Below are 23,136 nucleotides of genomic sequence, written 5' to 3' on the forward strand. Positions count from 1 at the left end.
GGCAAGTAATATATTTCTAAAAATCAAGGATTGCATACATATTTTCTTTATGTCACTGTAAAAAACCCATTCTATCATACAAACTATATCTTTTGGAAGATCTACCAAATAGGGCCACAGTGTATTCTTCATATCTTTACATATCATCTCTTCAAAACCTCTTTTCCACAACCTATAACTTATGTTTTATAAATGCAATTCTGAATTTGTGCTTTTTGCAGAGGCAGTATGATGACAGAGGTGAAACACTTGCCTTCCTCTGAGATGTGGTAGTCTGCTGTGGCCTACTCCACTTATGTGAAATTATTTCTGTTGAGTCTTAGATTAGTTTCACTTCCAGAAGACCAGCAAGAAGAAAATCAGGTCACAAAAATTGTGGACTGGCTCAAAATGGTAGTCGCAGTCCAGTCTATAGGTTTCACCTCATTGTCTCATTTGTACAGTGTTTATTAAATTATTTGAGGTTCCAGAGTAGGAAAATCTTTTAAAAAACTGAAGAAATAACATGCTATCACAGGGATAGGCAACCTATGGCACGCGTGCCAAAGGCGGCACGCGAGCTGATTTTCACACTGCCCGGGTCCTGGCCACCGGTCCAGGGGGCTCTTCATTTTAATTTAATTTTAAATGAAGCTTCTTAAACATTTTAAAAACCTTATTTACTTTACATACACCAATAGTTTAGTTATATATTATAGACTTATAGAAAGAGACCTTCTAAAAAGGTTAAATGTATTACCGGCACACGAAACCTTAAATCAGAGTGAATAAATGAAGACTCGGCATACCACTTCTGAAAGGTTGCCGACCTCTGTGCTATCACATCCAGTAACTTCTAGTATAGAGCTTTTGCAGAAATTGCAAATATATATTCCTTTTTAGGAAGCATCACTGTAATTTTTCATCGACTTACCCATAATGCTTTCCCTCTCCATTTAATCCTGAATGATCTCCACCTGCAAATGCCCAGATGTGGTAGAATGACCCAAAACATGAGATGAGAAAATGCAGGACATTTTTAGATTTAGCTGTGGTTGATTTATTTAAAGTAACATAACTCTTCTATAACACCAATTTCCTGATTAAACAGTTGTGCTGCAAATAACTTGGAATAATGACGACAATAGAAACCCGGATCTGTGCGAGAGGATGTTGGATGTTTCTTATTATAGGCCTAGATATATCATAAAAGGGGATATTTGAGAGATTTATTAGGAAATAATTTACTTTAAATTGCAACATAATTTTATAGAGTTTTCTGCTGTTCTCAAACTGTCTGTGAATAACTAATAGATTTTAGGGTCAGAAGGGACCATTATGATCATTTGGTATGACCACCTGCATAGCACAGGGTAAAGAATCTCACCTAATAATTTCTACATCAAACCCATAACTTCTTTTTGAGTAAGCAGTAAAGGTCATATATGTGAACATTAGTAAGTCTTCTTCTAACACAGTAACACATTACATCCTCATAAGCAAACTAGGAAAATATGGTCTAGAAGAAATGACTAGAAGATGGGTGCACAACTGGTTGAAAAGTTCATGTTCAAAGAATAGTTATCAATGGTTTTCTGTCAAACTGGGTGGTGTATCAAGTAGGGTCCCACAGAGGTCCATCTTGGGTCTGGTACTATTCAGTATTTTAATTAACGAGTTTGATGGTGTAGTGGAGAATACACTTATAAAATTTGTGAGTATCATCAAGCTGGGAGAAGTTTCAAGCACTTTGGAGGACAGGATTAGAATTCAACATGATCTCGAAAAGTTGGAAAATCAGTCTGAATCAATAAGAAGAAATTCAATAAAGACAAGTGCAAAACACAGCACTTAGGAAGGAAGTTCACAAATATAAAATGGGGAATAACTGGCTAGGCAGCAGTATTACAGAAAAGGATTGGGGGTTATAAAGGATTGCAAATTTAATGAGCCAAGAACATGATGCAGTTGCAAAAAAGGCAAAAATCATTTTGGGGTATATTAACAGTTTGGCACTGGTGTGGCCTCAGTTGGAGTCCTGTGTCCAGTTTTGGGCACCACACTTTAAGAAAGATGTGAACAAACTGGAGAGTCCAGAGGAGCGCAATAAAAATAAGAGGTTTAGAAAATGTGACCTATGATGAAAGTAATGGAAATGTTTAGTTTAGAGAAGAGATGATGATTGAGGGGGAACATGAAAATAGTCTTCAAATATGTAAAAGGCTGACAAAGAGTTTGGTGATCAATTGTTCTCCATGTCCACTGAGAATAGTACAAGAAGTAAATGGCTTACTTTGCAGCATGGAAGATTTAGATTAGAGATTAGGAAAAGTTTTCTAACTGGAAGGATAGTTAAGCTCTGGAACAGGCTTCCAAGGGAGGTTGTGGAATCCCCATCATTGGAGGTTTCTATGAATAGATTAGACAAGCACTTGTCAAGAATGGTCTAGGTATACTTGGCCCTGCCTCAGTGGAGGGGGCTGGACTCACTAGATGACCTTTTCAGGTTCCTTCCCACCCTACTATATCTACAGGTGCTGAGAAGCTTCAACTTCCATTGACTTCAGTGTGAGCTGAGGCCTATTAAAAAGTCATAGGACTTGATCAATGATTAGCAATACTGCCTAAATAGCATTCACATATAGGGTTACCATACATCCGGTTTTTCCCGGACCTGTCCGGCTTTTCGGCAATCAAACCCCTATCCGGGGGGAATTGCCAAAAAGCCGAACATGTCCGGGAAAAATACCGGCCGGGCACTTCCTCTCCCGCGGCTGCTCTGCTCCTCCCCGGACTCAGACTTCGGCTCTGTTTAAGAGCCAAGCTGCCCGAGCCAGCGCTACCGGCTTCATGGTTTGCCGGGCCTCCGGACCCTGCGCCGCCGGAGCAGAGCAGCTGGAGCCGGGGAGGAGAAGTGCCCAGCTGGTGGCTCAGGGTCCGGAGGCAAGGGGCGCTGCCCGAAGCCGGTAGCGCTGGCTCGGGCAGCTTGGCTCTTAAACAAAGCCGAAGTCTGAGTCTGGGGAGGAGCAGAGCAGCTGGAGCCGGGGAGGAGAAGTGCCTGGCCGGGGGCACAGGGTCCGGAGGCATAGGGGCTGCCCGAAGCCCGAGTGCTACCGGCTTCATGGTTTGCCGGGCAGCCTCCAGACCCTGCGCCCCCGGCTGGGCGCTTCCGCTCCCGGGCTCCAGCTGCGCTGGGGAAGCGCCGGCCGGGGGCGCAGGGTCTGGAGGCTGCCCGGCAAACCGTAAAGCCGGTAGTGCTCGGGCAGCCCTTTTCGCGTGGCTGGGAGGGAGGAGGGGGAGTTAGGGCGGGGACTTTGGGGAAGGGGCGGGGAAAGGGCGGAGTTGGGGCGGGGCTGGGGGGTGGGAAGGGGGCAGGGCTAGGGCCCGTGGAGTGTCCTCTTTTTTTATTTTTTAAATATGGTAACCCTATTCACATAGCAATTACCCACCAACTTTTAATTGAGAGTTCTACAATCCTGGTTTGTAGCTACTGTTGCCATGTTTTTCTGTTGATCAGGGATTTTGCGTGTGTGTGCGTGTATTCAGTAATGATCAATGGATCTGCTTTTGTATAAACAGGAATTTATATTTTTAGAAAGAATCTATAGAGACTGTCTCATGCATTTGTCTGCACCCACTGCAGAAAAGGTCAGAGTGGTTGGTTAACAATGTTTGTATAGACAGCTAGTGACATAAGAACTATTTCAGGGTTATGCATTACGGCTCTCAACCTAAGATGCAAGCCAGACATTGTGTTTTCTACTCATAACATTGCTTGTGAGGGATCCTCCTTTCCTAACATCTCCCACCTTTTATTATCATTGGACATGCTTCATGCTATCAGACAGTTCTCCCTGCACATTTTTTTTCTGTACTGCAGATGTAACCTTCTGATTCTGTGCCTAATTTAGGGCAAAAATTTGCAGAGCAGTGTCGGTGTCTGGTTTTGCATCTGGATATTACACACGCTCAATTTTCAGACTTGGAACACATTCCAAAAGGATACCAGAAAATACAAAAGTATGTCAGAGAAATGTGGGCATGTTAAAGATAAACTTAAATGCTTTAAAAAATACCCAAATGATCTAATAAAGTGAAATTCTACTGTGAAAAGTGCCTCTGTAAAAATACAGTTGTCTCAATGATTCCAGATCAAATATGCGCAGTTTATGAGTAAAAAATATGTTTTTTTCTATCTGCTGAAATCTAAGACTCAAGCTGAGTTTTTTTCATTCTCATGTATCAGTCAACATTAATTCACTCATTAAATTTCTGCAGGTTCAGTGAAGGGGCAATTCCAGGGAGATTGGATTTCCTCTGTCCCTTCCCAACCTGTAAAGGAAATCCCACATAGGTATCCGTGGAGGTGCTTTTGTGAGTTGAGAGAAAGTGGGATGATGCCACTGGGGCAACATCCGTCTTCTTTCTTCTAATCCAGGACCTGCTAAGTGTTTTTTCTTTCCCCTTCTAAGACCTTAAGGGAATACTGTCAAGTTAAAAAGCACCCATCTGTCTGACTATTTTTACCTTCTATAATATTAATTAAAAAATAAGATGAATACAACTGAATGGGGTTAACTTTGTGCATTTGACAGAACTTTGTGTATAGTCAGTTTCATTATTTTCCCTGTACAGTTGGTTTTTCCTGTTGTGAGGGTCTTTTCCACGGCAACAGAGGAGAGAAAAATACTTTAAAAACTGGAAAATGTGACAGTAAAATCAAAAAGATTAACAGAGAAACTCAAGGTTGGGTTTACTACTTATTTTATTTAACTCACTTTCCTTTTAAACTGGCTGTATTTCAAGTACATAGTGCCCCCTTAATTCATTAGGATATTAGATATGTAATCTTAACATTACAAAAATATTATTTATAAGTAAATGTCGAGGTCTAAATTTTCAGATGTTTGCACTTTTGGGGCCCAACTTGACACCTTAAAGAGGTCTGCTTTTCAGAAAGTGCTGAGCCCCTGCCTATGAATATCAGGCCCATTTAAGGTGTCAAATGTTTTGCACCCCCCAAAATTGGGGGGCACAAAATACTAGTCCCTTCTGAAAATGTAGGTCTGACTTATTTTACCTGGGTTCTCCTACAGGAGTTGATGTATCTTAATACTTAAGGCAATGCAGCAAGCTCTGCTTTAGGTGTTAATAATGTCACCAGCTATTATAAGGGAAGCCTAGAGCTCTGAACTCAGCTGCTAACATAAATACAATGAAAAGACATTTTAAAATATTTGGGAGAAAATGTAGCTATAACTTAAATCTACCCATATTTTCTGTTAGGGCCAAATTTTGAGCACTGTTTATGTGGTTGGAAAGCCTGTATAAGTCCCAGATAACTGGATGAACAGGCTCAATGCCAGAGTGACTGATCCTGGGAATGCTGGGATCCCAAGGGATCTATATCTGCCCTATGGGAGTGAGGTGCAGAGATACTTGGGCATGGAGAGTTCCTGCATGAGCCTTTCCTTCACCCTTTGCAACCTTGCTTAGGGGCTGGGTACAATCTCCATCTATGTGCTCCCAGACACAAGGACTAGGAAATTCAAGTGCAAACAATGGTGCTAGAAATCTCAAAGGGGATAGGGAAATGATGGAATGATGGCTTTGCACCATACCTATCAGATGTGGGCAGACACAGAGGGAGTACATGTTGCACATATTAAGTGGAATAGAAGTTGATGATACTTTATGCACTTGTCCAACCCTCCCAGACACATTATACCTGCTTTAGGCAGAATGCCTCTGAAAGGGCAGGTCTTCACTACGGGGGGGAAGAGTCGATTTAAGATACGCAAATTCAGCTACGCGAATAGCGTAGCTGAATTCGACGTATCAGAGCCGACTTACCCTGCTGTGAGGACGGCGGCAAAATCGACCTCCGCGGCTCCCCGTCGACGGCACTTACTCCCATCTCCGCTGGTGGAGTAAGAGCGTCGATTCGGGGATCGATTGTCGCGTCCCGACGAGATGCGATAATTCAATCCCCGAGAGATCGATTTCTACCCGCCAATTCAGGCAGGTAGTGTAGACCTAGCCAAAGCCGCTGACTGGATGTGTGCAAGTACACGCAGGCCCTGGAAGCAGCAGTTTAAAGGCACAATGTCACCCACTGAAGTCAAAATAACTTGTACTGTACATTGTTTAATTGGTCAGGGCAGATCTCTGTGTACAGCTGACTGCTGCTGGGGTTTCCAGATCTCTGGAAAGTGAAGAGTTCATAGAAGAACTGGTTGTAGGGGAAAACTTTGGTTCTAGTGACCATGAGCTAATTCAGTTTAAACTAAATGGAAGGATAAACAAAAATAGATCTGCAACTAGGGTTCTTGATTTCAAAAGGGCAAACTAAAAAAATTAAGGGAATTAGTTATAGAAATGGACTACTGAAGAACTCAAGAGTCTGACTGTGGAGGAGGCTTGGAATTACTTTGTCAAAGTTGCAGAAACTATCTGACGCCTGCATCCCAAGGAAGGGGAAAAAATTTGTAGGGAAGAGTTGCAGACCAAGCTGGATGATCAAGCATCTCAGACAGGTTATTAAGAGAAAGCAGAAAGCCTACAAGGAATGGAAGATGGGGAGGATCAGCAAGGTAACCTACTTCTTGGAGGTCAAAAAGTGTAGGGATAAAGTGAGACCTGCCAAAAGCCAAGCAGAGTTGGACCTTGGGAATTAAAAAAAAAAATAGGTAAAAGGTTCTATAGCCATATAAATAATAAGAAGAAAACAAGGAAAGAAGAAGTAGGACCCCTAAGTATTTGAGGATGGGGTGGAGATTAAAGATAATCTAGGCATAGCCCAACACCTAAACAAATACTTTGCCTCAGTTTTTAATAAGGGTAATGAAGAAGATTAGGTGTAGTGGCAGGGTGGCTAATGGTAACAAGGATATGGAAGTAGAAGCTACCACAGCCGAGGTGGAAGTCAAATTCAAACAGCTTAATGGGACTAAATCAGGTGGCCTGGCTAATCTACGTCCAAGAATATTAAAGGGACTGGCATATGAAATTTCAAGCCCAATAGCAAAGATTTGAATTAATCTGTAAACTCAAATATTTGACTGGAAAATCCTATGACTGGAGAATTGCTAATATAGTTCATATTTATAAGAAAGGGAAAAAAAGTGATCCAGGAAACTACAGGTCTGTTAGTTTGACCTCAATGGTATGCAAGGTCTTGGAACAAATTTTGAAAGAGAAAGTAATTAAGGACATTGAGGTAAATGGTAATTGGGATAAAATTACAAAAGATAGATTGTGCCAGACCAACCTGATCTCCTTTGAAAAGATAACTGACTTTTTAGATAATGGAATTACAGTACATCTAATCTATATGGATTTCAGTAAGGCTTTTGATATCGTTCCACATGGGAAGTTAGTAGTTAAATTGGAGAAAATGGGGATTACTATGAGATTTGAAAGGTGGATAAAGAGTTGGTTAAAGGCAAGACTACAACGGGTCATACTGAAAGATGAACTGTCAAGCTGGAGGGAGGTTACTAGTGAAGTCCCTCAGGGATCGGTTTTAGCATCAATCTTATTTAACTTGTTTGTTAATGACCTTGGCACAAAAAGTGAGACTGTAGCAATAAAATTTGTGGATGACACAAAGTTGGGAGGTATTGCCAATATGGAGGAGGACCGGAATATCATACAAGAAGATCTGGACTATATTGAAAACTGGAGTAATAGAAATGGGATGAAATTTAATAGTCCAAAGTGCAAGGTCATGCACTTTGGGACTAACAACAAGAATTTTTGCTATAAGGTGGGGACATGTCAGTTGGAAGAGGAGAAAGACCTGAGTGTATTGGTTGATCTCAGGATGACTATGAGCTGCCAATGTGATGGGGCCGTGAAAAAGGTTAATGCAGTCTTAGGATGCATCAGGCAAGGTATTTCCAGTAGAGACAGAGAAATGTTAGTATCATTCATTTTACAAGGCACTGGTGAAACCTCATCTGGAATACAGCATGCAGTTCTGGTCTCCCATGTTTAAGAAAGATGAATTCAAACTGGAACAGGTGCAGAGAAGGGCTACTAGGATGATTCGAGGAATGGAAAACCTGTCTTATGAGAGGAGACTCAAAGAGCTTGGCTTGTATAGCCTAACCAAACGAAGGCTGAGGGGAGATATGATTGCTTTCTATAAATACATCAGAGGGATAAATACCAGGGAGGGAGAGAAGTTAAGTTAAATGCCAGTGTTGACAAATATCAGGGTGTAGCCATGTTAGTCTGTATCTACAAAAATAACAAGGAGTCTGGTGGCACCTTAAAGACTAACAGATTTATTTGGGCATAAGCTTTTGTGGGTAAAAAGACACTTCTTCAGATGCATCAAGTGAAAATTACAGAAGCAGGTTTTATATAATGACACATGAAGAGAAGGGAGTTACCTCACGAGTGGAGAACCAGTGCCGACAGTGCCAATTTGACCAAGGTGGATGTAGTCCACTCCCAATGGGCACTGGTTCTCCACTTGTGAGGTAACTCCCTTCTCTTCATGTGTCATTATATAATGCCTGCATCTGTAATTTTCACTCGATGCATCTGAAGAAGTGTTTTTTTAACCCACTTATGTCCAAATAAATCTGTTAGTCTTTAAGGTGCCACCAAACTCCTTGTTGTTAATGTTGACACAAGAACTAATGGCTTTAAACTGGCCATCAACAAGTTTAGGCTTGAAATTAGACAAAGGTTTCTAACCATCAGAGGAGTGAAGTTCTGGAACAGCCTTTAAAGGGGAGCAGTGGGGGCAAAAATCCTAACTGGCTTCAAGACTGAACTTGATAAATTTATGGAGGGGATGGTGTGGTGAGACTGCCTACAATGGCATGTAGCTGATTTGCAACTACTATCAGCAAATATATCCAGTGGTTGAAGATGGGACACTAGATGGGGAGAGCTCTGAGTTACTACAGAGAATTCTTTCCCAGGTGTCTAGCTGCTGGGTCTTGCCCACATGCTCAGGGTCTAACTGATTGCCATATTTGCAAATACGAAGAAATTTTCTCCCAGGTCAGATTGGCAGAGACCCTGGAGGTTTTTCACACTCCTCTGCAGCATGGGGCCCAGGTCACTTGCAGGTTTAAACTAGTGTAAATGGTGGATTCTCTGTAACTTGAAGTCTTTGAATCATTATTTGAGGACTTCAGTAACTCAGCTAGAGGTTAGGGGTCTATTACAGGAATGAGTGGGCAAGGTTCTGTGGCCTGCAATGTACAGGAGGTCAAACTAGATGATCATGATGGTTCCTGCTGACCTTAAAGTGTATGAGTCTAAATACATGCAGTGTTTAACCTACAACGTGGCCCATGCAACAATCTCTTTTTTATGTTATTTATTCACTGTTTTCCTGATGCCGCTGAAAACAGGCTTCCAATCCATTTCTTGAATGAGTATGATATAGGCATCACAGTAACTGTAAATAGCATTGTCGGATGTAGAAATCAGCAAACTTGCAGGCTCTAAATTATTTAGAGAATATATATCACCTGTAAATAAACATTTGTCCCTGTGTCAGATAGTCTCTTTGTGACAGAGATGTGCAAAATTTCCATATCAGAACAACTCAACCAATATTTATTATGCAGTTTTATAGTTAGGATTGCAGGATTTTGTGTCACAGCTTTCTGTGAAGGACAAGGAATGTCACAAAGTGGCCTTTGATCTGTGACATGCCTCAGTTGAAAAAACAAGTTCTAATATGCCTTTTGCTTCGCAGAGGCTGGCCAGAAAAAGCTGCTGTTTTACCATGCACACGTGTGTGCACACGTACACACAGGCACATGTTGTCTTTCATTTTGTATAATCTATTTCAATCTTGTGTTCTTTCATAAGTGGTATTCAGAGACCATTTAATAAAGTGAAGACTATTTTTAACTTCTATTGGCAGCTGGTAATAAATTATATTTTGATTACTTTTTAAATGAAGAATATTATCCATATTACAAAATCACTGATGAAAAAAGTACATGCAGATGAATATAATCCATTCACTAGTTTGTGGACCTAAGGTCCGCCAGATAGGATCAAACCAATACAATGGACCACATGAATCTCTGGTCTCTATTGAAATCAAAGGAGTTATACCAGAGATGTATTAGGTCAGTGTCCGTGGGTGATGTCTCCTGAATTTGTATATTTGATTTAGCCGAAAGATGTGAAAAAGTGCATGTAAGCAAGAAAGCTCTCTGTTAGTCTACATATGAGTATTTGTGCTTGGAGTTCGTACCAGCAAGTACATGGAATACACGGTGTTCATGATGTGCGGTTCAGCACACATTAGTGCATAGATCCTGTGGTGATAGGCACACTAGAAATGCTTAAAAGTGACACATACTGGTTTAATGTAGCATTACATGAATAACTGGTACCAATGGCAAACATTAGTCAACTCATATGCCATTTGTATTATAAATGCCTATTTAATCCAGTGTGTTCTCTGGAAGACTGCATTTATTCCAGCAGAACTGTTGTTTTATTTGAAAGCTGTTGCTAGTTATTCCCTCAAATTATATATATATAGTTCTCTCATGTTTCTTCCACTACTTCCAGAGGCTTACTTTGGATGAATGCAAATTCTCTTCTTAGTAATAGGATCTTTAGGTTGCTGTGGCTGCCTTTCCCTTCTTGAATTTTCACAGCTGCTGTAGTGGGTCATGGTTCAAAGAAGGGAAAGGTGTTCTTCAGCTTGGAAATAGAGAGCTGAGCCCCAGTCACCAACAGGAGCCTCTCTCAAGAGGCCTGGAGATGCTTGTTGAAGTGGGGGGTTTTGGTTTTCTTTCTGTTGGCCAGGAAAATTGAGGTCCTTTGAGAGAAATTGGACCTCATTATTTCCTAGGACAGGATAACCTAGAAAAATTCCTTCTCAGTGCAACTCAGTCTGGCAGATCATAGAATTGTAGGACTGGAAGGGACCCCAAGAGGTCATCTAGTCCAGTCCCCTGCACTCAAAGCAGGACTAAGTATTATCTAGACCATCCCTGACAGGTGTTTATCTAACCTGCTCTTAAAAATCTCCAGTGATGGAGATTCCATAACATCCCTAGGCAAGTTATTCCAGTGCTTAACCACCCTGACAAGAAGTTTTTTCTAATGTCCAACCTAAACTGCCCTTGCAGCAATGTAAGCCCATTGCTTCTTGTCCTATCTTCAGAGGTTAAGGAGAACAATTTTTCTACCTCCTCCTTGTAACAATCTTTTATGTACTTGAAAACTGTTATGTCCCCTCTCAGTCTTCTCTTCTCCAGACTAAACAAACCCAGTTTTTTCAATCTCCCCTCATAGGCCATGTTTTCTAGACGTTTAATCATTTTTGTTGCTCGCCTCTGGACTTTCTCCAATTTGTCCAGTTTTTTCATGAAATGTGTCCAGTTCTGAGCACCACAATACTCCAGTTGAGGCCTAATCAGCGTGGAGTAGAGCGGAAGAATTACTTCTTGTGTCTTTCTTACAACACTTCTGCTAATACACCCCAGAATGATGATTTTTTTTTTGCAACGGTGTTAGATTGCTGACTCATATTTAGCTTGTGATCCAGTATGACCCCCAGATCCCTTTCTGCAGTACTCCTTCCTAGGTACTCATTTCCCATTTTATATGTGTGCAACTGATTGTTTCTTCCTAAGTGGAGTACTTTGCATTTGTCCTTATTGAATTTCATCCTATTTACTTCAGACCATTTCTCCAGTTTGTCCAGATCATTTTGAATTTTAATCTTATCCTCCAAACCACTTGGAACCCCTCCCATCTGCACACTTTATAAGTATGCTCTCTCTGTCATTGTCTAAATCATTGATGAAGATATTGAACAGAACCGGACCCAGAACTGATCCCTACAGGACTCCACTCGATATGCCCTTCCAGCTTGACTGTGAACCACTGTTAACTACTCTCTGGGAATGGTTTTCCAACCATTTATATACCCACCTTATAGTAGCTCCATCTAGGTTATATTTCCCTAGTTTGTTTATGAGAAGGTCATGCGAGACATATCAAAAGCCTTTCTAAAGTCAAGATATACCACATCTATCACTTCTCCCCTCTCCACAAGGCTTGTTTCCCTGTCAAAGAAAGCTATTAGTTTGCTTTGACATGATTTGTTCTGGACAAATCCATGCTGACTGTTACTTATCACTTTTTTTTCTAGTAGGTGTTTGCAAATTGATTGCTTAATTATTTGCTCCATTATCTTTCTGGGTACTGAAGTTAAGCTGACTGGTCTGTAATTCCTTGGGTTGTCCTTATTTCCCTTTTTATAGATGGGCACTCTATTTTCTCTTTTCCAGTCCTCTGGAATCTCTCCCATCTTCCAGGACTTTTCGAAGACAATCGCTAATGGCTCAGATATCTCCTCAGTCAGCTCCTTGAGTATTCTAGGATGTATTTCATCAGGCCCTCGTGACTTGAAGATATCTAACTTATCTAAGTAATTTTTAACTTGTTCTTTCCCTATTTTAACATCTGATCTTACCTCATTTTAATTGGCATTCACTGTGTTTGACGTCCAATCACTACTAAACTTTTTCGTGAAAACAGAAACAAAAAAGTCATTTAACACTTCTGCCATTTCCACATTTTCTGTTATTGTTTTCCCCCCTCATTGAGTAATGGGCCTACCCTGTCCTTGGGCTTCCTCTTGCTTCTAATGTATTTGTAGAATCATGCAGATTCCTATGTCTTTCCTGCTATCACTATCAGACCATCAATCTTTTCCTTCCACAGACTTGCCTTGTGCTGCGGAAAGCGTCTCACTTAAAAAAAAAAAAAATACCTAGCAGGTAGTTGCATTTAGCAGGCATAGTGTTCAGCAGGCTTATTGGGAAATGTACTTCCCCTCCTGCTGCTGCATAATTCTCAGACTCCCTTTCCTAGTTAAGGCTGATGTTCCTTGTTCTCCTTAATGAGTTGTTGGTTGTTGTTTTTTAAACAGGGTACTGGTATACTGAAGCCAGTTAGTGCATTGTCACAGCCGAGCCACAAAAAGGCAAATTACAAGCTAATTTGCTTTTTGTGGGCCTATTGAGGCAGTGCTGATTCCCACCCTACTGGGTTTTTCAAATCAAGCTTTGATAAGATACTCATCTACTTGGAGAGAGAGAGAGGTGAGCAGGTAACCAGATTTTCAGAATGGAATTAGTCAAACTGGAGAAGCAGAGGAAGAAACCGTAGAGAGTGGGGAAAATTCTTGATGGTGATTGGTCGTCATCATCCTGCCTATTGAAGGGGGTGAGAAGAGGAATCCAGCATCTGCACTATTGCAGACTTGAACCACAGAAAGTAAATTAGCCGGTCAGCGAGACTATAATGCCTTTATTGTAACTACAGGATTATGCCCTTTGTAAATAATTAATCTGAATTCTGTTGATTCAAAAACATGCTTATAAAGAGAAATGCAATCTTTAAAGGCCATGTCACCTGAAATAGACAACAGAAACATCTGAGGTCTCTTGTAGCTCTTTCCAACACTGTTCAATTGTTTTTGTTTTGAAGCTTAATTTTGAAACAGAATATGTTGATTGAGAGAGACTGTGAATGTAATGTCAGATATTCATGCTATTTAAGTTCCTGTATGTGCAGTAGCACTTCAATGATGCTAATCTCTGCTTACCTATTTAAAAGGGGATATCTGTGTCTAATAATTAGATACAAACAAAAAATCCTGGCAAAAGAGACGTTTGTGGGTCAGACATAATTCCATAAAAGTAGTTTAAGTTATTGTGACTGCATCTTAGAGCATATCTTGTATGTTTGATTACTCATTGTTCTGAGACCTCTCCCTCCTGCCCCCACTAGAAGAAGGTAAATACTATAAATACAGAAAGATGATGCTGAAATAGCCTTATCAACTTATGATTCCCTGGTTTTGGTGAGTATATGTTTGACCATAAGGGTCCAACTCAGTTCTGCAATACCTCCATGCATATCCTCCAAATTCTTTCATGTGGCCGCAGAGTTGTCACCTTTGGGAAAGCATAGGGGTTAACCATCAAATCTTGCTCAGATTTTGGGGTATTTGCTGTGAGACAGAGACAACTGCATTGAGACACTGTGCATCTGCATCAGCTCATCAGCCCCCTTTCTCCAATAGAGTCATAGTGTCATGGAGTCCTGCATTCATGGTTGCCACAGGACTCCCCATGTGTGGAGGGGTTCTGTGTAGAAAGGAATACTTGTTTATCTTTTTTGTGAGTTGATACTCCACAGGGCTAGAGGAATTTTGGGAATGTCCTCTGATTCTCCCTCTTTCCATCCCTAGATCCTTGGATCAAAGCCCTACAGGGGTCTAGGGGTTGAGAGGAAACATGGTGCTGTGGACACAATAGATCCCAACACACATCTGGAAGGCAGGAAATCTATACACGGGGGATGTTTTATGCAGTGATTCTAAGGGGAAGATCCCTCCCAAGGTTCATTACAATGCTGATGGGTAATGTTTTTGTTTTGGTAGCACCTAGGAGCCCCTGTCATGGACCAGGACCCCATTGTGCTAGATGCTGTACAAATACAGAACAAAAAGACATTCCCTGCTCCAAAGAGCTTACAATCTAAGTAGTGTTAGCAAAGTTATGAAAATTTACTATGAACAGTCAATATGTAATTTTCAAACTTAAAGATCTGACTCAGTTACATACAACCCATGCAGATCCCTCCACCGACACTGACTTATTTTTAATATTTTCATGGTTGCAGCCTCTTTTGCTTCTTATTGGACTCTGTTCTTTCCATTAATGATGTGCAGCATAAAGAGGCTCTGTTGAAAAGAAAAAAAGCAAAGGAATCTACTCCCAACTAAAAACCAACTTGAATAAGATTTTATGTATGTTTAATTAAAAAAAAAAGTTTAGTCTCAGATTTGGCAGAGAACCATCTCAAATAATCTATTTTTTTATGTGTGATCTGGTGCTCAAAACCAATTTATAGCAAAAAATTATTTGAATCTACTACCTGGGCTGGCAACTTGCATCCTGAGTTTCAGCCTGATGTGATGTTTAAAGGAGCATGTGTATAGTATAACTCTAGCTGTAGCAAAAACTAAATTTCAGGTTGCAATTCAGGTTGCGTCTGAAGAAGCAAGGTTTTTTACTCATGAAAGCTTATGCCCAAATAAATCTGTTAGTCTTTAAGGTGCCACCGGACTCCTTGTTGTTTTTATTAAAACCCCTTGTTTTCACTTATGAATTTCCCAGACATTCTCCTTTTGGGAGGAAACTTTTCAGTGCTTTGTGTCAGCCGAAAGGTTAATTATAAGAATGTTTGAGCTCTCTTTAGTTATTTTTAAGTAAGCAAGTGGGGGGAGGGAGAGGGGGGAGGGAGGGGGATCTACTTTACTTATTTATTTTAAATACGAAGACTATTTTGTATTCAGTCCTACAGTCCTTGGGCAAAACTCCCCAATGATGTCAACTGAGACTTTAGTCTGAGTAAAGATTGCAGGATAAGGCCATGCTTTTGCATACAAATGAATCAAATTAGTTAAGTTTGAGATTTTGAACTTTGTATGTAGCTAGTTTTACAATGTGCAGAATTGCTGAAGCGAAGATTTTCCTGTAGCTGCAGATTGAAGTTTAAAACCCATAGAATTGAGACAACACAATTATATAATTCTGTTGTTCCAGGGCATGGGCTTTTGCATATCTAGTGGAGTTCTACAGTTTACAGAGCTGTAGGGAAAAAAACAACTACACAACTCCATAGTGCTGCAGCTACATTTCATTTTCTACATCAATACAACATTAATGTTGCAAATAATAAAATGAAGTCAGGAAATGCAAAAATTACAGTTCTCATGTTAAAATTAACTTGGCCACATTGAATATACAGTATTCACCATTTAAATCATTAAATTGTTGGTATTGGTATGACACGTACACCATGAATTATTTGCAAAGAGCAATTGTAAAGATTTTAATGGTGATCACAATACATTATTTTGGGTGATTTTGCTGTAAAATGTGTAGTGTGATATTTGTGTGTGCAATGTGGTTAATTCCGTCTGGTAGACCAATCTTAACTTCTACATTTTGACTTCATTTTAAATTTACAACCTTGATTGATATTTAATAATTGATGTAGTGCATGGGTGGGTTACTTGTGCGCAAGATAGCTTGTGGCTAAGTCAGCCCTGATTACAGGCTGAGCCCCACCTGAGGGGAATCAGGGGATTCCAATGTAAAAGGCAGAAGGCAATTGCAGCCAGAGGTGTGGGTGAGAGGGGAGCTGAGCCGAGCCCAGCCAGCCATAGGGTGACCAGATAGCAAGTGTGAAAAATCGGGACAGGGGGTGGAGGGTAATAGGAGCCCATATAAAAAGAAGCCCCAAATATCAGGACTGTCCCTATAAAATCGGGACATTTGGTCACCCTAGCCAGCCAGCTAGATAAAGTCTAGGAAACTAACTATCCTGTAGACACTGCAGGGAGTAGTCAGAAGGCTTCTACAGAGTCCTGGGTTAGTAGGGGAAGGCACCACCTGAGAGAACCTGGGGAGAAGCACAAATTCCAGGCTGGGGATGCTAGGAGGCAGACTCTGCTTTGCTGACACCGGGACTGTGAGAGCTTGTGTTCCATTTTCAAAGACTTTGTGTTATTTTGGACTACAGAGTGAGAGAGACTGAACTAGGGTTGAGGCCTGGAGGGCTGCTGTGTACCAGAAGACTAAATAAATGGAACCCGTTGTGGGAATTGTTTTGAATTACCTTTAAATAGTGAGTTATTAAAGGGCCCCAATGAAGGAGAATTAGAGGCAGGTGGTGGCCCCTGTGCTACAGTGCCATGAATTTGTAACTTTACAGAAACTAAAATGTCTCTGCCCTAAAGAGTTTAGAATCTAAGTTGATGTGTTAATAAAGTGTTTTATATGTATTAATAGTACATCTCTACCTCAATATAATGCTGTCCTCGGGAGCCAAAAAATCTTACTGCGTTATAGGTGAAACCGCGTTATATCAAACTTGCTTTGATCCACCGGAATGCACAGCCCTGTCCGCCCGGAGCACTGCTTTACTGCGTTATATCCAAATTTGTGTTATATTGGGTCACGTTATATTGGGGTAGAGGAGTATTATGTAGGGCTAAAATATGTTAGCCACAGAACAGATGCACTGGACAGAGAGGAAGGGATGCCAGGAACCTCTCTGTGACCACCTGCTGGACAAGGGCAGCAGCACAAATTCTGGTGAAAGGAGTAGTAATGAGGGGTGGGATCACACTGCCCACAAGGCTTTGGGAACTATTAATCCCAGATAGTGCTATATCTCTGCCTCCTACTTCTGGGGAGGGGAAGTCAGCATTTGGACCTTAATAACAAGCATACAGCAGAACCTGCTAATAGTAAACTAGATATAGTGAAACTTCATTTATAGTGGTGAAGTAGAATGAAATATTTAAATTTTCACTAAATTGCAGTGTGAAAATAACAATTCCAATAACAGTGACCTTCATCTTATTGTTAAATTCTGTGAGTGGAAAAACAACTTTGCTCTCAGTAAAATTCATCCCTGCCCTTCAGCAGTCTGACATGAAACCTCTGCACCATTGAACCCTTAGTGTTTAGTATCGACTCTGTGAAATAGAAGGGTGAATTTTGCCCTCTAAGAGAATACCTTGCAAGTTTTGGCTACGGTGCCTTTGGTACTATTTTGCCTGGTGATATCAGTGCTTTATTCCATTTGTATAGAGCTGTGTGAGCTTTGCGTGTGTTATTTATTTATTTATTTTTAATTGAAACCATTTTTCTAAATCAAGTCATTTGCCTGTAGATGAAGTCATTTGTCACTGCCTTTAGTTATGGAGCCCAGATAGTGTCTGCAGTCTCAGAGCCTCATTAAACAGACAGATCTTTATCAGTAATCAATATTTTCAATATTTGTTAATATTAAACTGTCATTAGTGACTAGTCATTTAAAATTAATTTGTGCCAAAGGACTTATTATGGGCCTCATAATTGCAGTAGAAACAAAAGACAGTGAAGCCACTAGAAGATGTATTCTTAACCAGACCAATATATCAGTCAAAATGCATAGACTTGAGTTCTGATGTTGAACCTAACTAATAAGCAGTACTAATAGAGAAATTCCCAAATTGTAGAGAAGTCTTTATTAGAATGCAGCGGCTGTTTACTTTCATGACAGTGGGATCCAGCCAGCATGGTCAGAACACAGTGGTAATGGGTCAGTAAATTTGCTTCTGCTGCAAAACATAGATCTTTTTCTATCCTCTCCAATAGGTGTGTATTAAAGAGCAGCTTTATTTTGAAAATAATTGGAGTTACTTTCCAGTTTTTCTTCTTTATAACATACTGCACCCTCATTATTAATCAGCTTTAACCCCTGTTGCCTAGCCATGTGATCTTCAGTTCTCGTCTTCTTTCATATGGTGTAAAAACCGAGCAATATGTGAGATGTTCAAATCTAGGTTGGTGGTCCAGTTGATTGCCTCAGGTGACATGAAGTGAATGGCAGAGATATCACCAGCATATGATCACTGAGGACATTGGTTGACAAGGCATTCCATAGTTTGAAGTTTGTTTTTGCAGTCACAAATAGGATTGTGGCTTATAGAGGATGTAGGTACATCTGCCATCTGATGTGGTTACAGTTCAGAATGGACCCTAAATTCCATGAGAGTGAACAGCTGCTGGGATCTTTGGTTGCGTCCTTGATGAATTCCATGTTTGGGTCATTGTGTTTGACATCCACCTTGCTTGCCACTGATCCTTGGAGGAAATCCCAAGTCTTTGAGATCTTGCACTGCAATCTAAAAAGAATTTGAGTTGGAATCTCGGTATGTTACTTAGGTCTTCATGTACTGGAAGATCTTTATTCCCTCTAATATGATGGGACTCCCAAAGGATTCTCATATTGCAATGAACTTGGGGTGAGTGGATGTGTGGTCTTCAGATAACAGAGAGAGAAGGAGACAAGCTCAAAATTTTCCTGCTATGAGAAGAAAACTAGAACAGCCTGATAATCTCATGGAGATGGCTGGCATAAAACATCAGTTGACCTGATAATTTTCTGTCTCTGCTTTCAGTGAGAGATGTATTTTAAAATCTGATGTGCTTTTTACTTAGGGGCATAGATTAGAGCAGAAGAGTGCAACCGATTAATTGTATCTTTCTGTTCACTCTAATGCATTTATAATGCAGCTATTGCTGTGGTATCTTGATACTATATAGACAATTTGAAATCAACAATTACAGAAGATTTAAAAAAAATAGATTTCCAAGCAACTTGCTAACTTCCCTCCCCCACTTTTAATCATCTCTCAGAATGTATTCTACAGATAGGAGGCACTAGGTTGCCTTCTTCTGGTCCCTTTTGTTTCCCTTGTACAGGAACTCAGTTGGTTTGACTGCTTAAATATCACTGGATTTCTTTATTAATCCTCCTTAAAGCAAAACACAGTCAATGATAGGTAATGAGCTAGCTCTGCTATGTAAGATGATCTAACTCCTTCCTCTGGTTTCTCCCCTTCTGCTCCCCTTTGTGAGTATGCCTTTCTGAAAAGCAGCAGCACCTGTTCAGAGGTGAAGGGAACTGCTTTCTCTCAAGAGTAGCTGGTGTTCTCACAACTTGAATCATTTATTTATGTGCTGTGAAGGAGTAATTATAATTGGTTCAAATTTACACTGCCACAGGACATTCCAGCCAGGGCCGGCTCCAGGCACCAGCTTCTCAAGCAGGTGCTTGGGGCGGCAGGTCCAGGTATTTGGCGGCAATTCGGCGGACAGTCCCTCACTCCGCCTGGGAGCGAAGGACCTCCCGCCGAATTGCTGCCGCAGATCGCGATCGCGGCTTTTTTTTTTTTTTTTTTTTGGCTGGTTGGGGCGGCCAAAACCCTGGAGTCGGCCCTGATTCCAGCTTCCTAACATAATTACCAATATCCCAAAACATGGGCTACTGTCTAGTTCACAAATAAAAACATCTAGGCTTTCCTTTTGGGCACATGCATATGTGTAGTTCACAGCCAGAACTTGGCTCATTGTTTACATATCACAGAAGGGTGTGCCTAAACAAAAGCTCATGTGCCATTTCACCTTACAGTGAGGTCATCTTGCTAAAGATTTGGGGCATCAGGATTTTAATGATAGCAGACAGATGTTATAAACATAGCAATTTGGGTCTGAATATGTGAATACGAGTTTGTATTATTTCAATACAGGATCAAGGAGAAGTGTCTGAAAACTCTTAGTAAAACACAAATGTCTTCAATAAGGGTAAAGAATGCTTAAAAATTTATTGGCTGAGATAATTTCTTTTAATGAAAACATTTTTTTTTATTTTTGTTTGTTTAAATGTGACAGTCTCTCTTTAAAATACAAGCAGCAGAAATAATGTTTAAAAGACTCCAGTTCATGACACCAATGCAACGTACTCTCAGGAATGAATTCACAAAAGGAATTTTAAAGCTATGTTTTTATTTTTGGTTTCTATCTTTACATTTTCTCTTTTCCTGGGTTTTTGTTAAGCTCCTGGGAGTTTTTTTTCTTTTTCTTTTTAAATTAGCTATGATGTCAGTCCACTGTGCTGTGAAAAAGAATAGAAGTCCCCATCACCCCTATGCACACATGTCAGGTCAAGCTGTCTCTGTTTTTGTGTGTGCATGTACCTCATTTTGGGTCATTTTACACATTCATATCTATGACATTAATCTATTTAGTCTTGAAGGAGTACATTTATGATCCTTATGAACTTTCAAACTACTGAACTTGGCTAAATGAGTCGGAGAAGAGGGGAAAGGTGGACATTTTCTTTTAACATTGAGTGCCTGGTGATTGTATTGACTGAAGGTTGTAAACAACTCCATGTCCATGGATTTTCATGTGAGAGTATTTCAAGGCGATTGACACTGCAGAATAATATTCCCATAAAATGAAGAAGTTGAACTGAAGGGAAGAGCTTTTGTTAACTGTATATTACCCTATGCTTACTCAATCTGAAATCTTTATTTTACTGAAGCTTAAGCTCTTTCAAAGTAATGTTTGTTAATATAGCTTAATATAGTTCTCTTTGTTTTTCATTCCTAGGTTCCAACTATGGAAGTCCCCGTCCAGCTCATGCCAACATGAATGCCAATGCAGCGGCAGGGCTTGCCCCAGAGCATATCCCTACTCCAGGGGCAGCTCTGTCCTGGCAGGCTGCTATCGATGCTGCCAGGCAGGCCAAATTGATGGGTAGTGCTGGCAATGCAACAATATCCACAGCTAGCTCCACGCAGAGGAAACGACAGCAGTATGGGAAACAGAAAAAACAGGGTACAACCACAGCTACACGTCCTCCCCGGGCATTGCTGTGTTTAACGCTGAAAAATCCCATTCGGAGGGCATGCATCAGCATCGTCGAATGGAAATATCCTTTTCGATGTAGTCACATAGAAACCAGCAAGTTGTTACTGTGCATTAGGCACGGTGCATAAATATGAATAAATAAAGACATTAGGCTGATGGGCACCTCTGGGAATCTAAAGTGGATGAGTAGTCTCTGATGTGTTCATTGAGAGCAGTTGTGCTCAAAAAGTTTAGGCAACTGTACTAGGCTAGAGTCTTGACTGTACTGCAGCATATCAGAAGCCAGCAAAAGTTTTGCATGATGGAGATAGTGTCAAATTTTGCCCTTACAAAAGCATTTACAACTTATGCTAAAATCAGTTGGAGCTGTGCAAGGATCTCTGAGGGCAGAATTGGACCCATATTATATGAAATGATAGCAATGGATCACATTCTTTTTTTAGTTACACAGTAGGGGAAGCACGAGTAACTTAGGGTATGTCTACACTGCAGTTAAAAACCTGCAGCAGGCCCAAACCAGCTGACTTTGTCTCTGGGCTCGAGCTGCAGGGCTGTTTAATTGCAGTGTTTTGGTCTCGCTGCAGCCTGAGCTCTGGGATCCTCCCACTTCACAGGGTCCTAGAGCCCAGGCTCCAGCCCAAGCCTAAAAGTCTACACAGCAATGAAACAGCCCCACATCATGAGCCCTGTGAGCCAGAGTCCGCGGGTCAGCCATGGGTTTTTAGTTGCAGTGAAGACATACCCTTAGAGAATTTGATGGTATGTGATTCAAAATTCAAGAGCGGTGTAAGTCGTGGTGTCACACTAAATAGTACAGTATGCATCCTGGAAAGAAAAGGGGGTGGCACTGGCATTGAAGAGTGAAACCTGATAAAGTGTTGTCTGTGATTGGGCCAAATCCTGTTCACCTTATTCATGGGAGTAATTCCATTGAAATCACAAGGACTATTTGCATGAGTAAAGTGAGCAAGATTTTGCCTGTTCACTGGAACTGGGCGAGAGAGAGAGACTAGATCAGAGGTGGGCAAACTACCACCCACGGGCCACATCCGGCCTCCGGGACTGTCCTGCCTGGCCCCCGAGCTCCTGGCTTGGAGGCTAGCCCCTGGCCCCTCTCCTGCTGTTCTCCCTCCCCCGCAGCCTCAGCTCGTTCGCTCTGCTGCCGGTGCAATGCTCTGGGCGGCGGGGCTGTCAGATCCTGGGGCAGCACAGCTGCAGAGCCCGGCCCGACCTGTTGCTCTGTGCTGCGTGGTGGCAGCAGCGGCGGTGGCAGCGTGGCCCGGCTGCAGCTGGGCGGTGTGGCTGTAGGGCCGCCAACCACCAGTGCTCCAGGCAGCGCGGTAAGGGGGCAAGGAGTAGGGGGGGTTGGATAGAGGGCTGGGGAGATAGGGGTGGTGGTCAGGGGGTGAGGGTGTGGATGATGGTCGGGGGGTGGAACAGGGGGTTGAATGGGGGCAGGGGTCCTGGGGGGGCCGTCAGGAATGAGAGGAGGGGTTGGATGGGGCAGCGGGAGTCCGGGGGCAGTCAGGGGACAGGGAGTGGGTGTGTGTAGATGGGATCCCTGAGGGGCCGTCAGGGAACGGGGGGGGGTTGGATGGGGCAGGAGTCCCGGGGGGGGGCAGATAGGAGGTGGGGGCCGGGCCACGACTCTCTCCCCTAAGTGGCCCTCCATACAATTTATGAAACCCGATGTGTCCCTCAGGCCGAAAAGTTTGCCCGCCCCGGACTAGGGGATGAGTCTGTGACTTATAGTATAAAAAATCCAGTAAAAGTTAGAGAGTGGGTGTCTGGATCTAGCATTATGAGCAAGGGGCAGACAGATAATATCTATTACCAGTGTGACAGAGCACTAGAATTCAAGGGC

At 41.6% G+C, this 23,136-nt stretch overlaps 1 protein-coding gene across 1 annotated transcript in view; it reads left to right on the top strand.

Moving 5' to 3' along the window:
- Positions 1 to 23,136, top strand: part of CACNA1C (calcium voltage-gated channel subunit alpha1 C) — a 734,131-nt gene that overhangs the window by 103,637 nt on the left and 607,358 nt on the right. The window contains exon 2 of the mRNA XM_054035338.1: positions 21,012 to 21,335. Within this exon, the coding sequence (XP_053891313.1) occupies positions 21,012 to 21,335 (324 nt within the window). The remainder of the gene's footprint in view (positions 1 to 21,011; positions 21,336 to 23,136) is intronic.

Source organism: Malaclemys terrapin, chromosome 1, assembly GCF_027887155.1.
Source record: "Malaclemys terrapin pileata isolate rMalTer1 chromosome 1, rMalTer1.hap1, whole genome shotgun sequence".
NCBI classification, from domain to species: domain Eukaryota; kingdom Metazoa; phylum Chordata; order Testudines; family Emydidae; genus Malaclemys; species Malaclemys terrapin.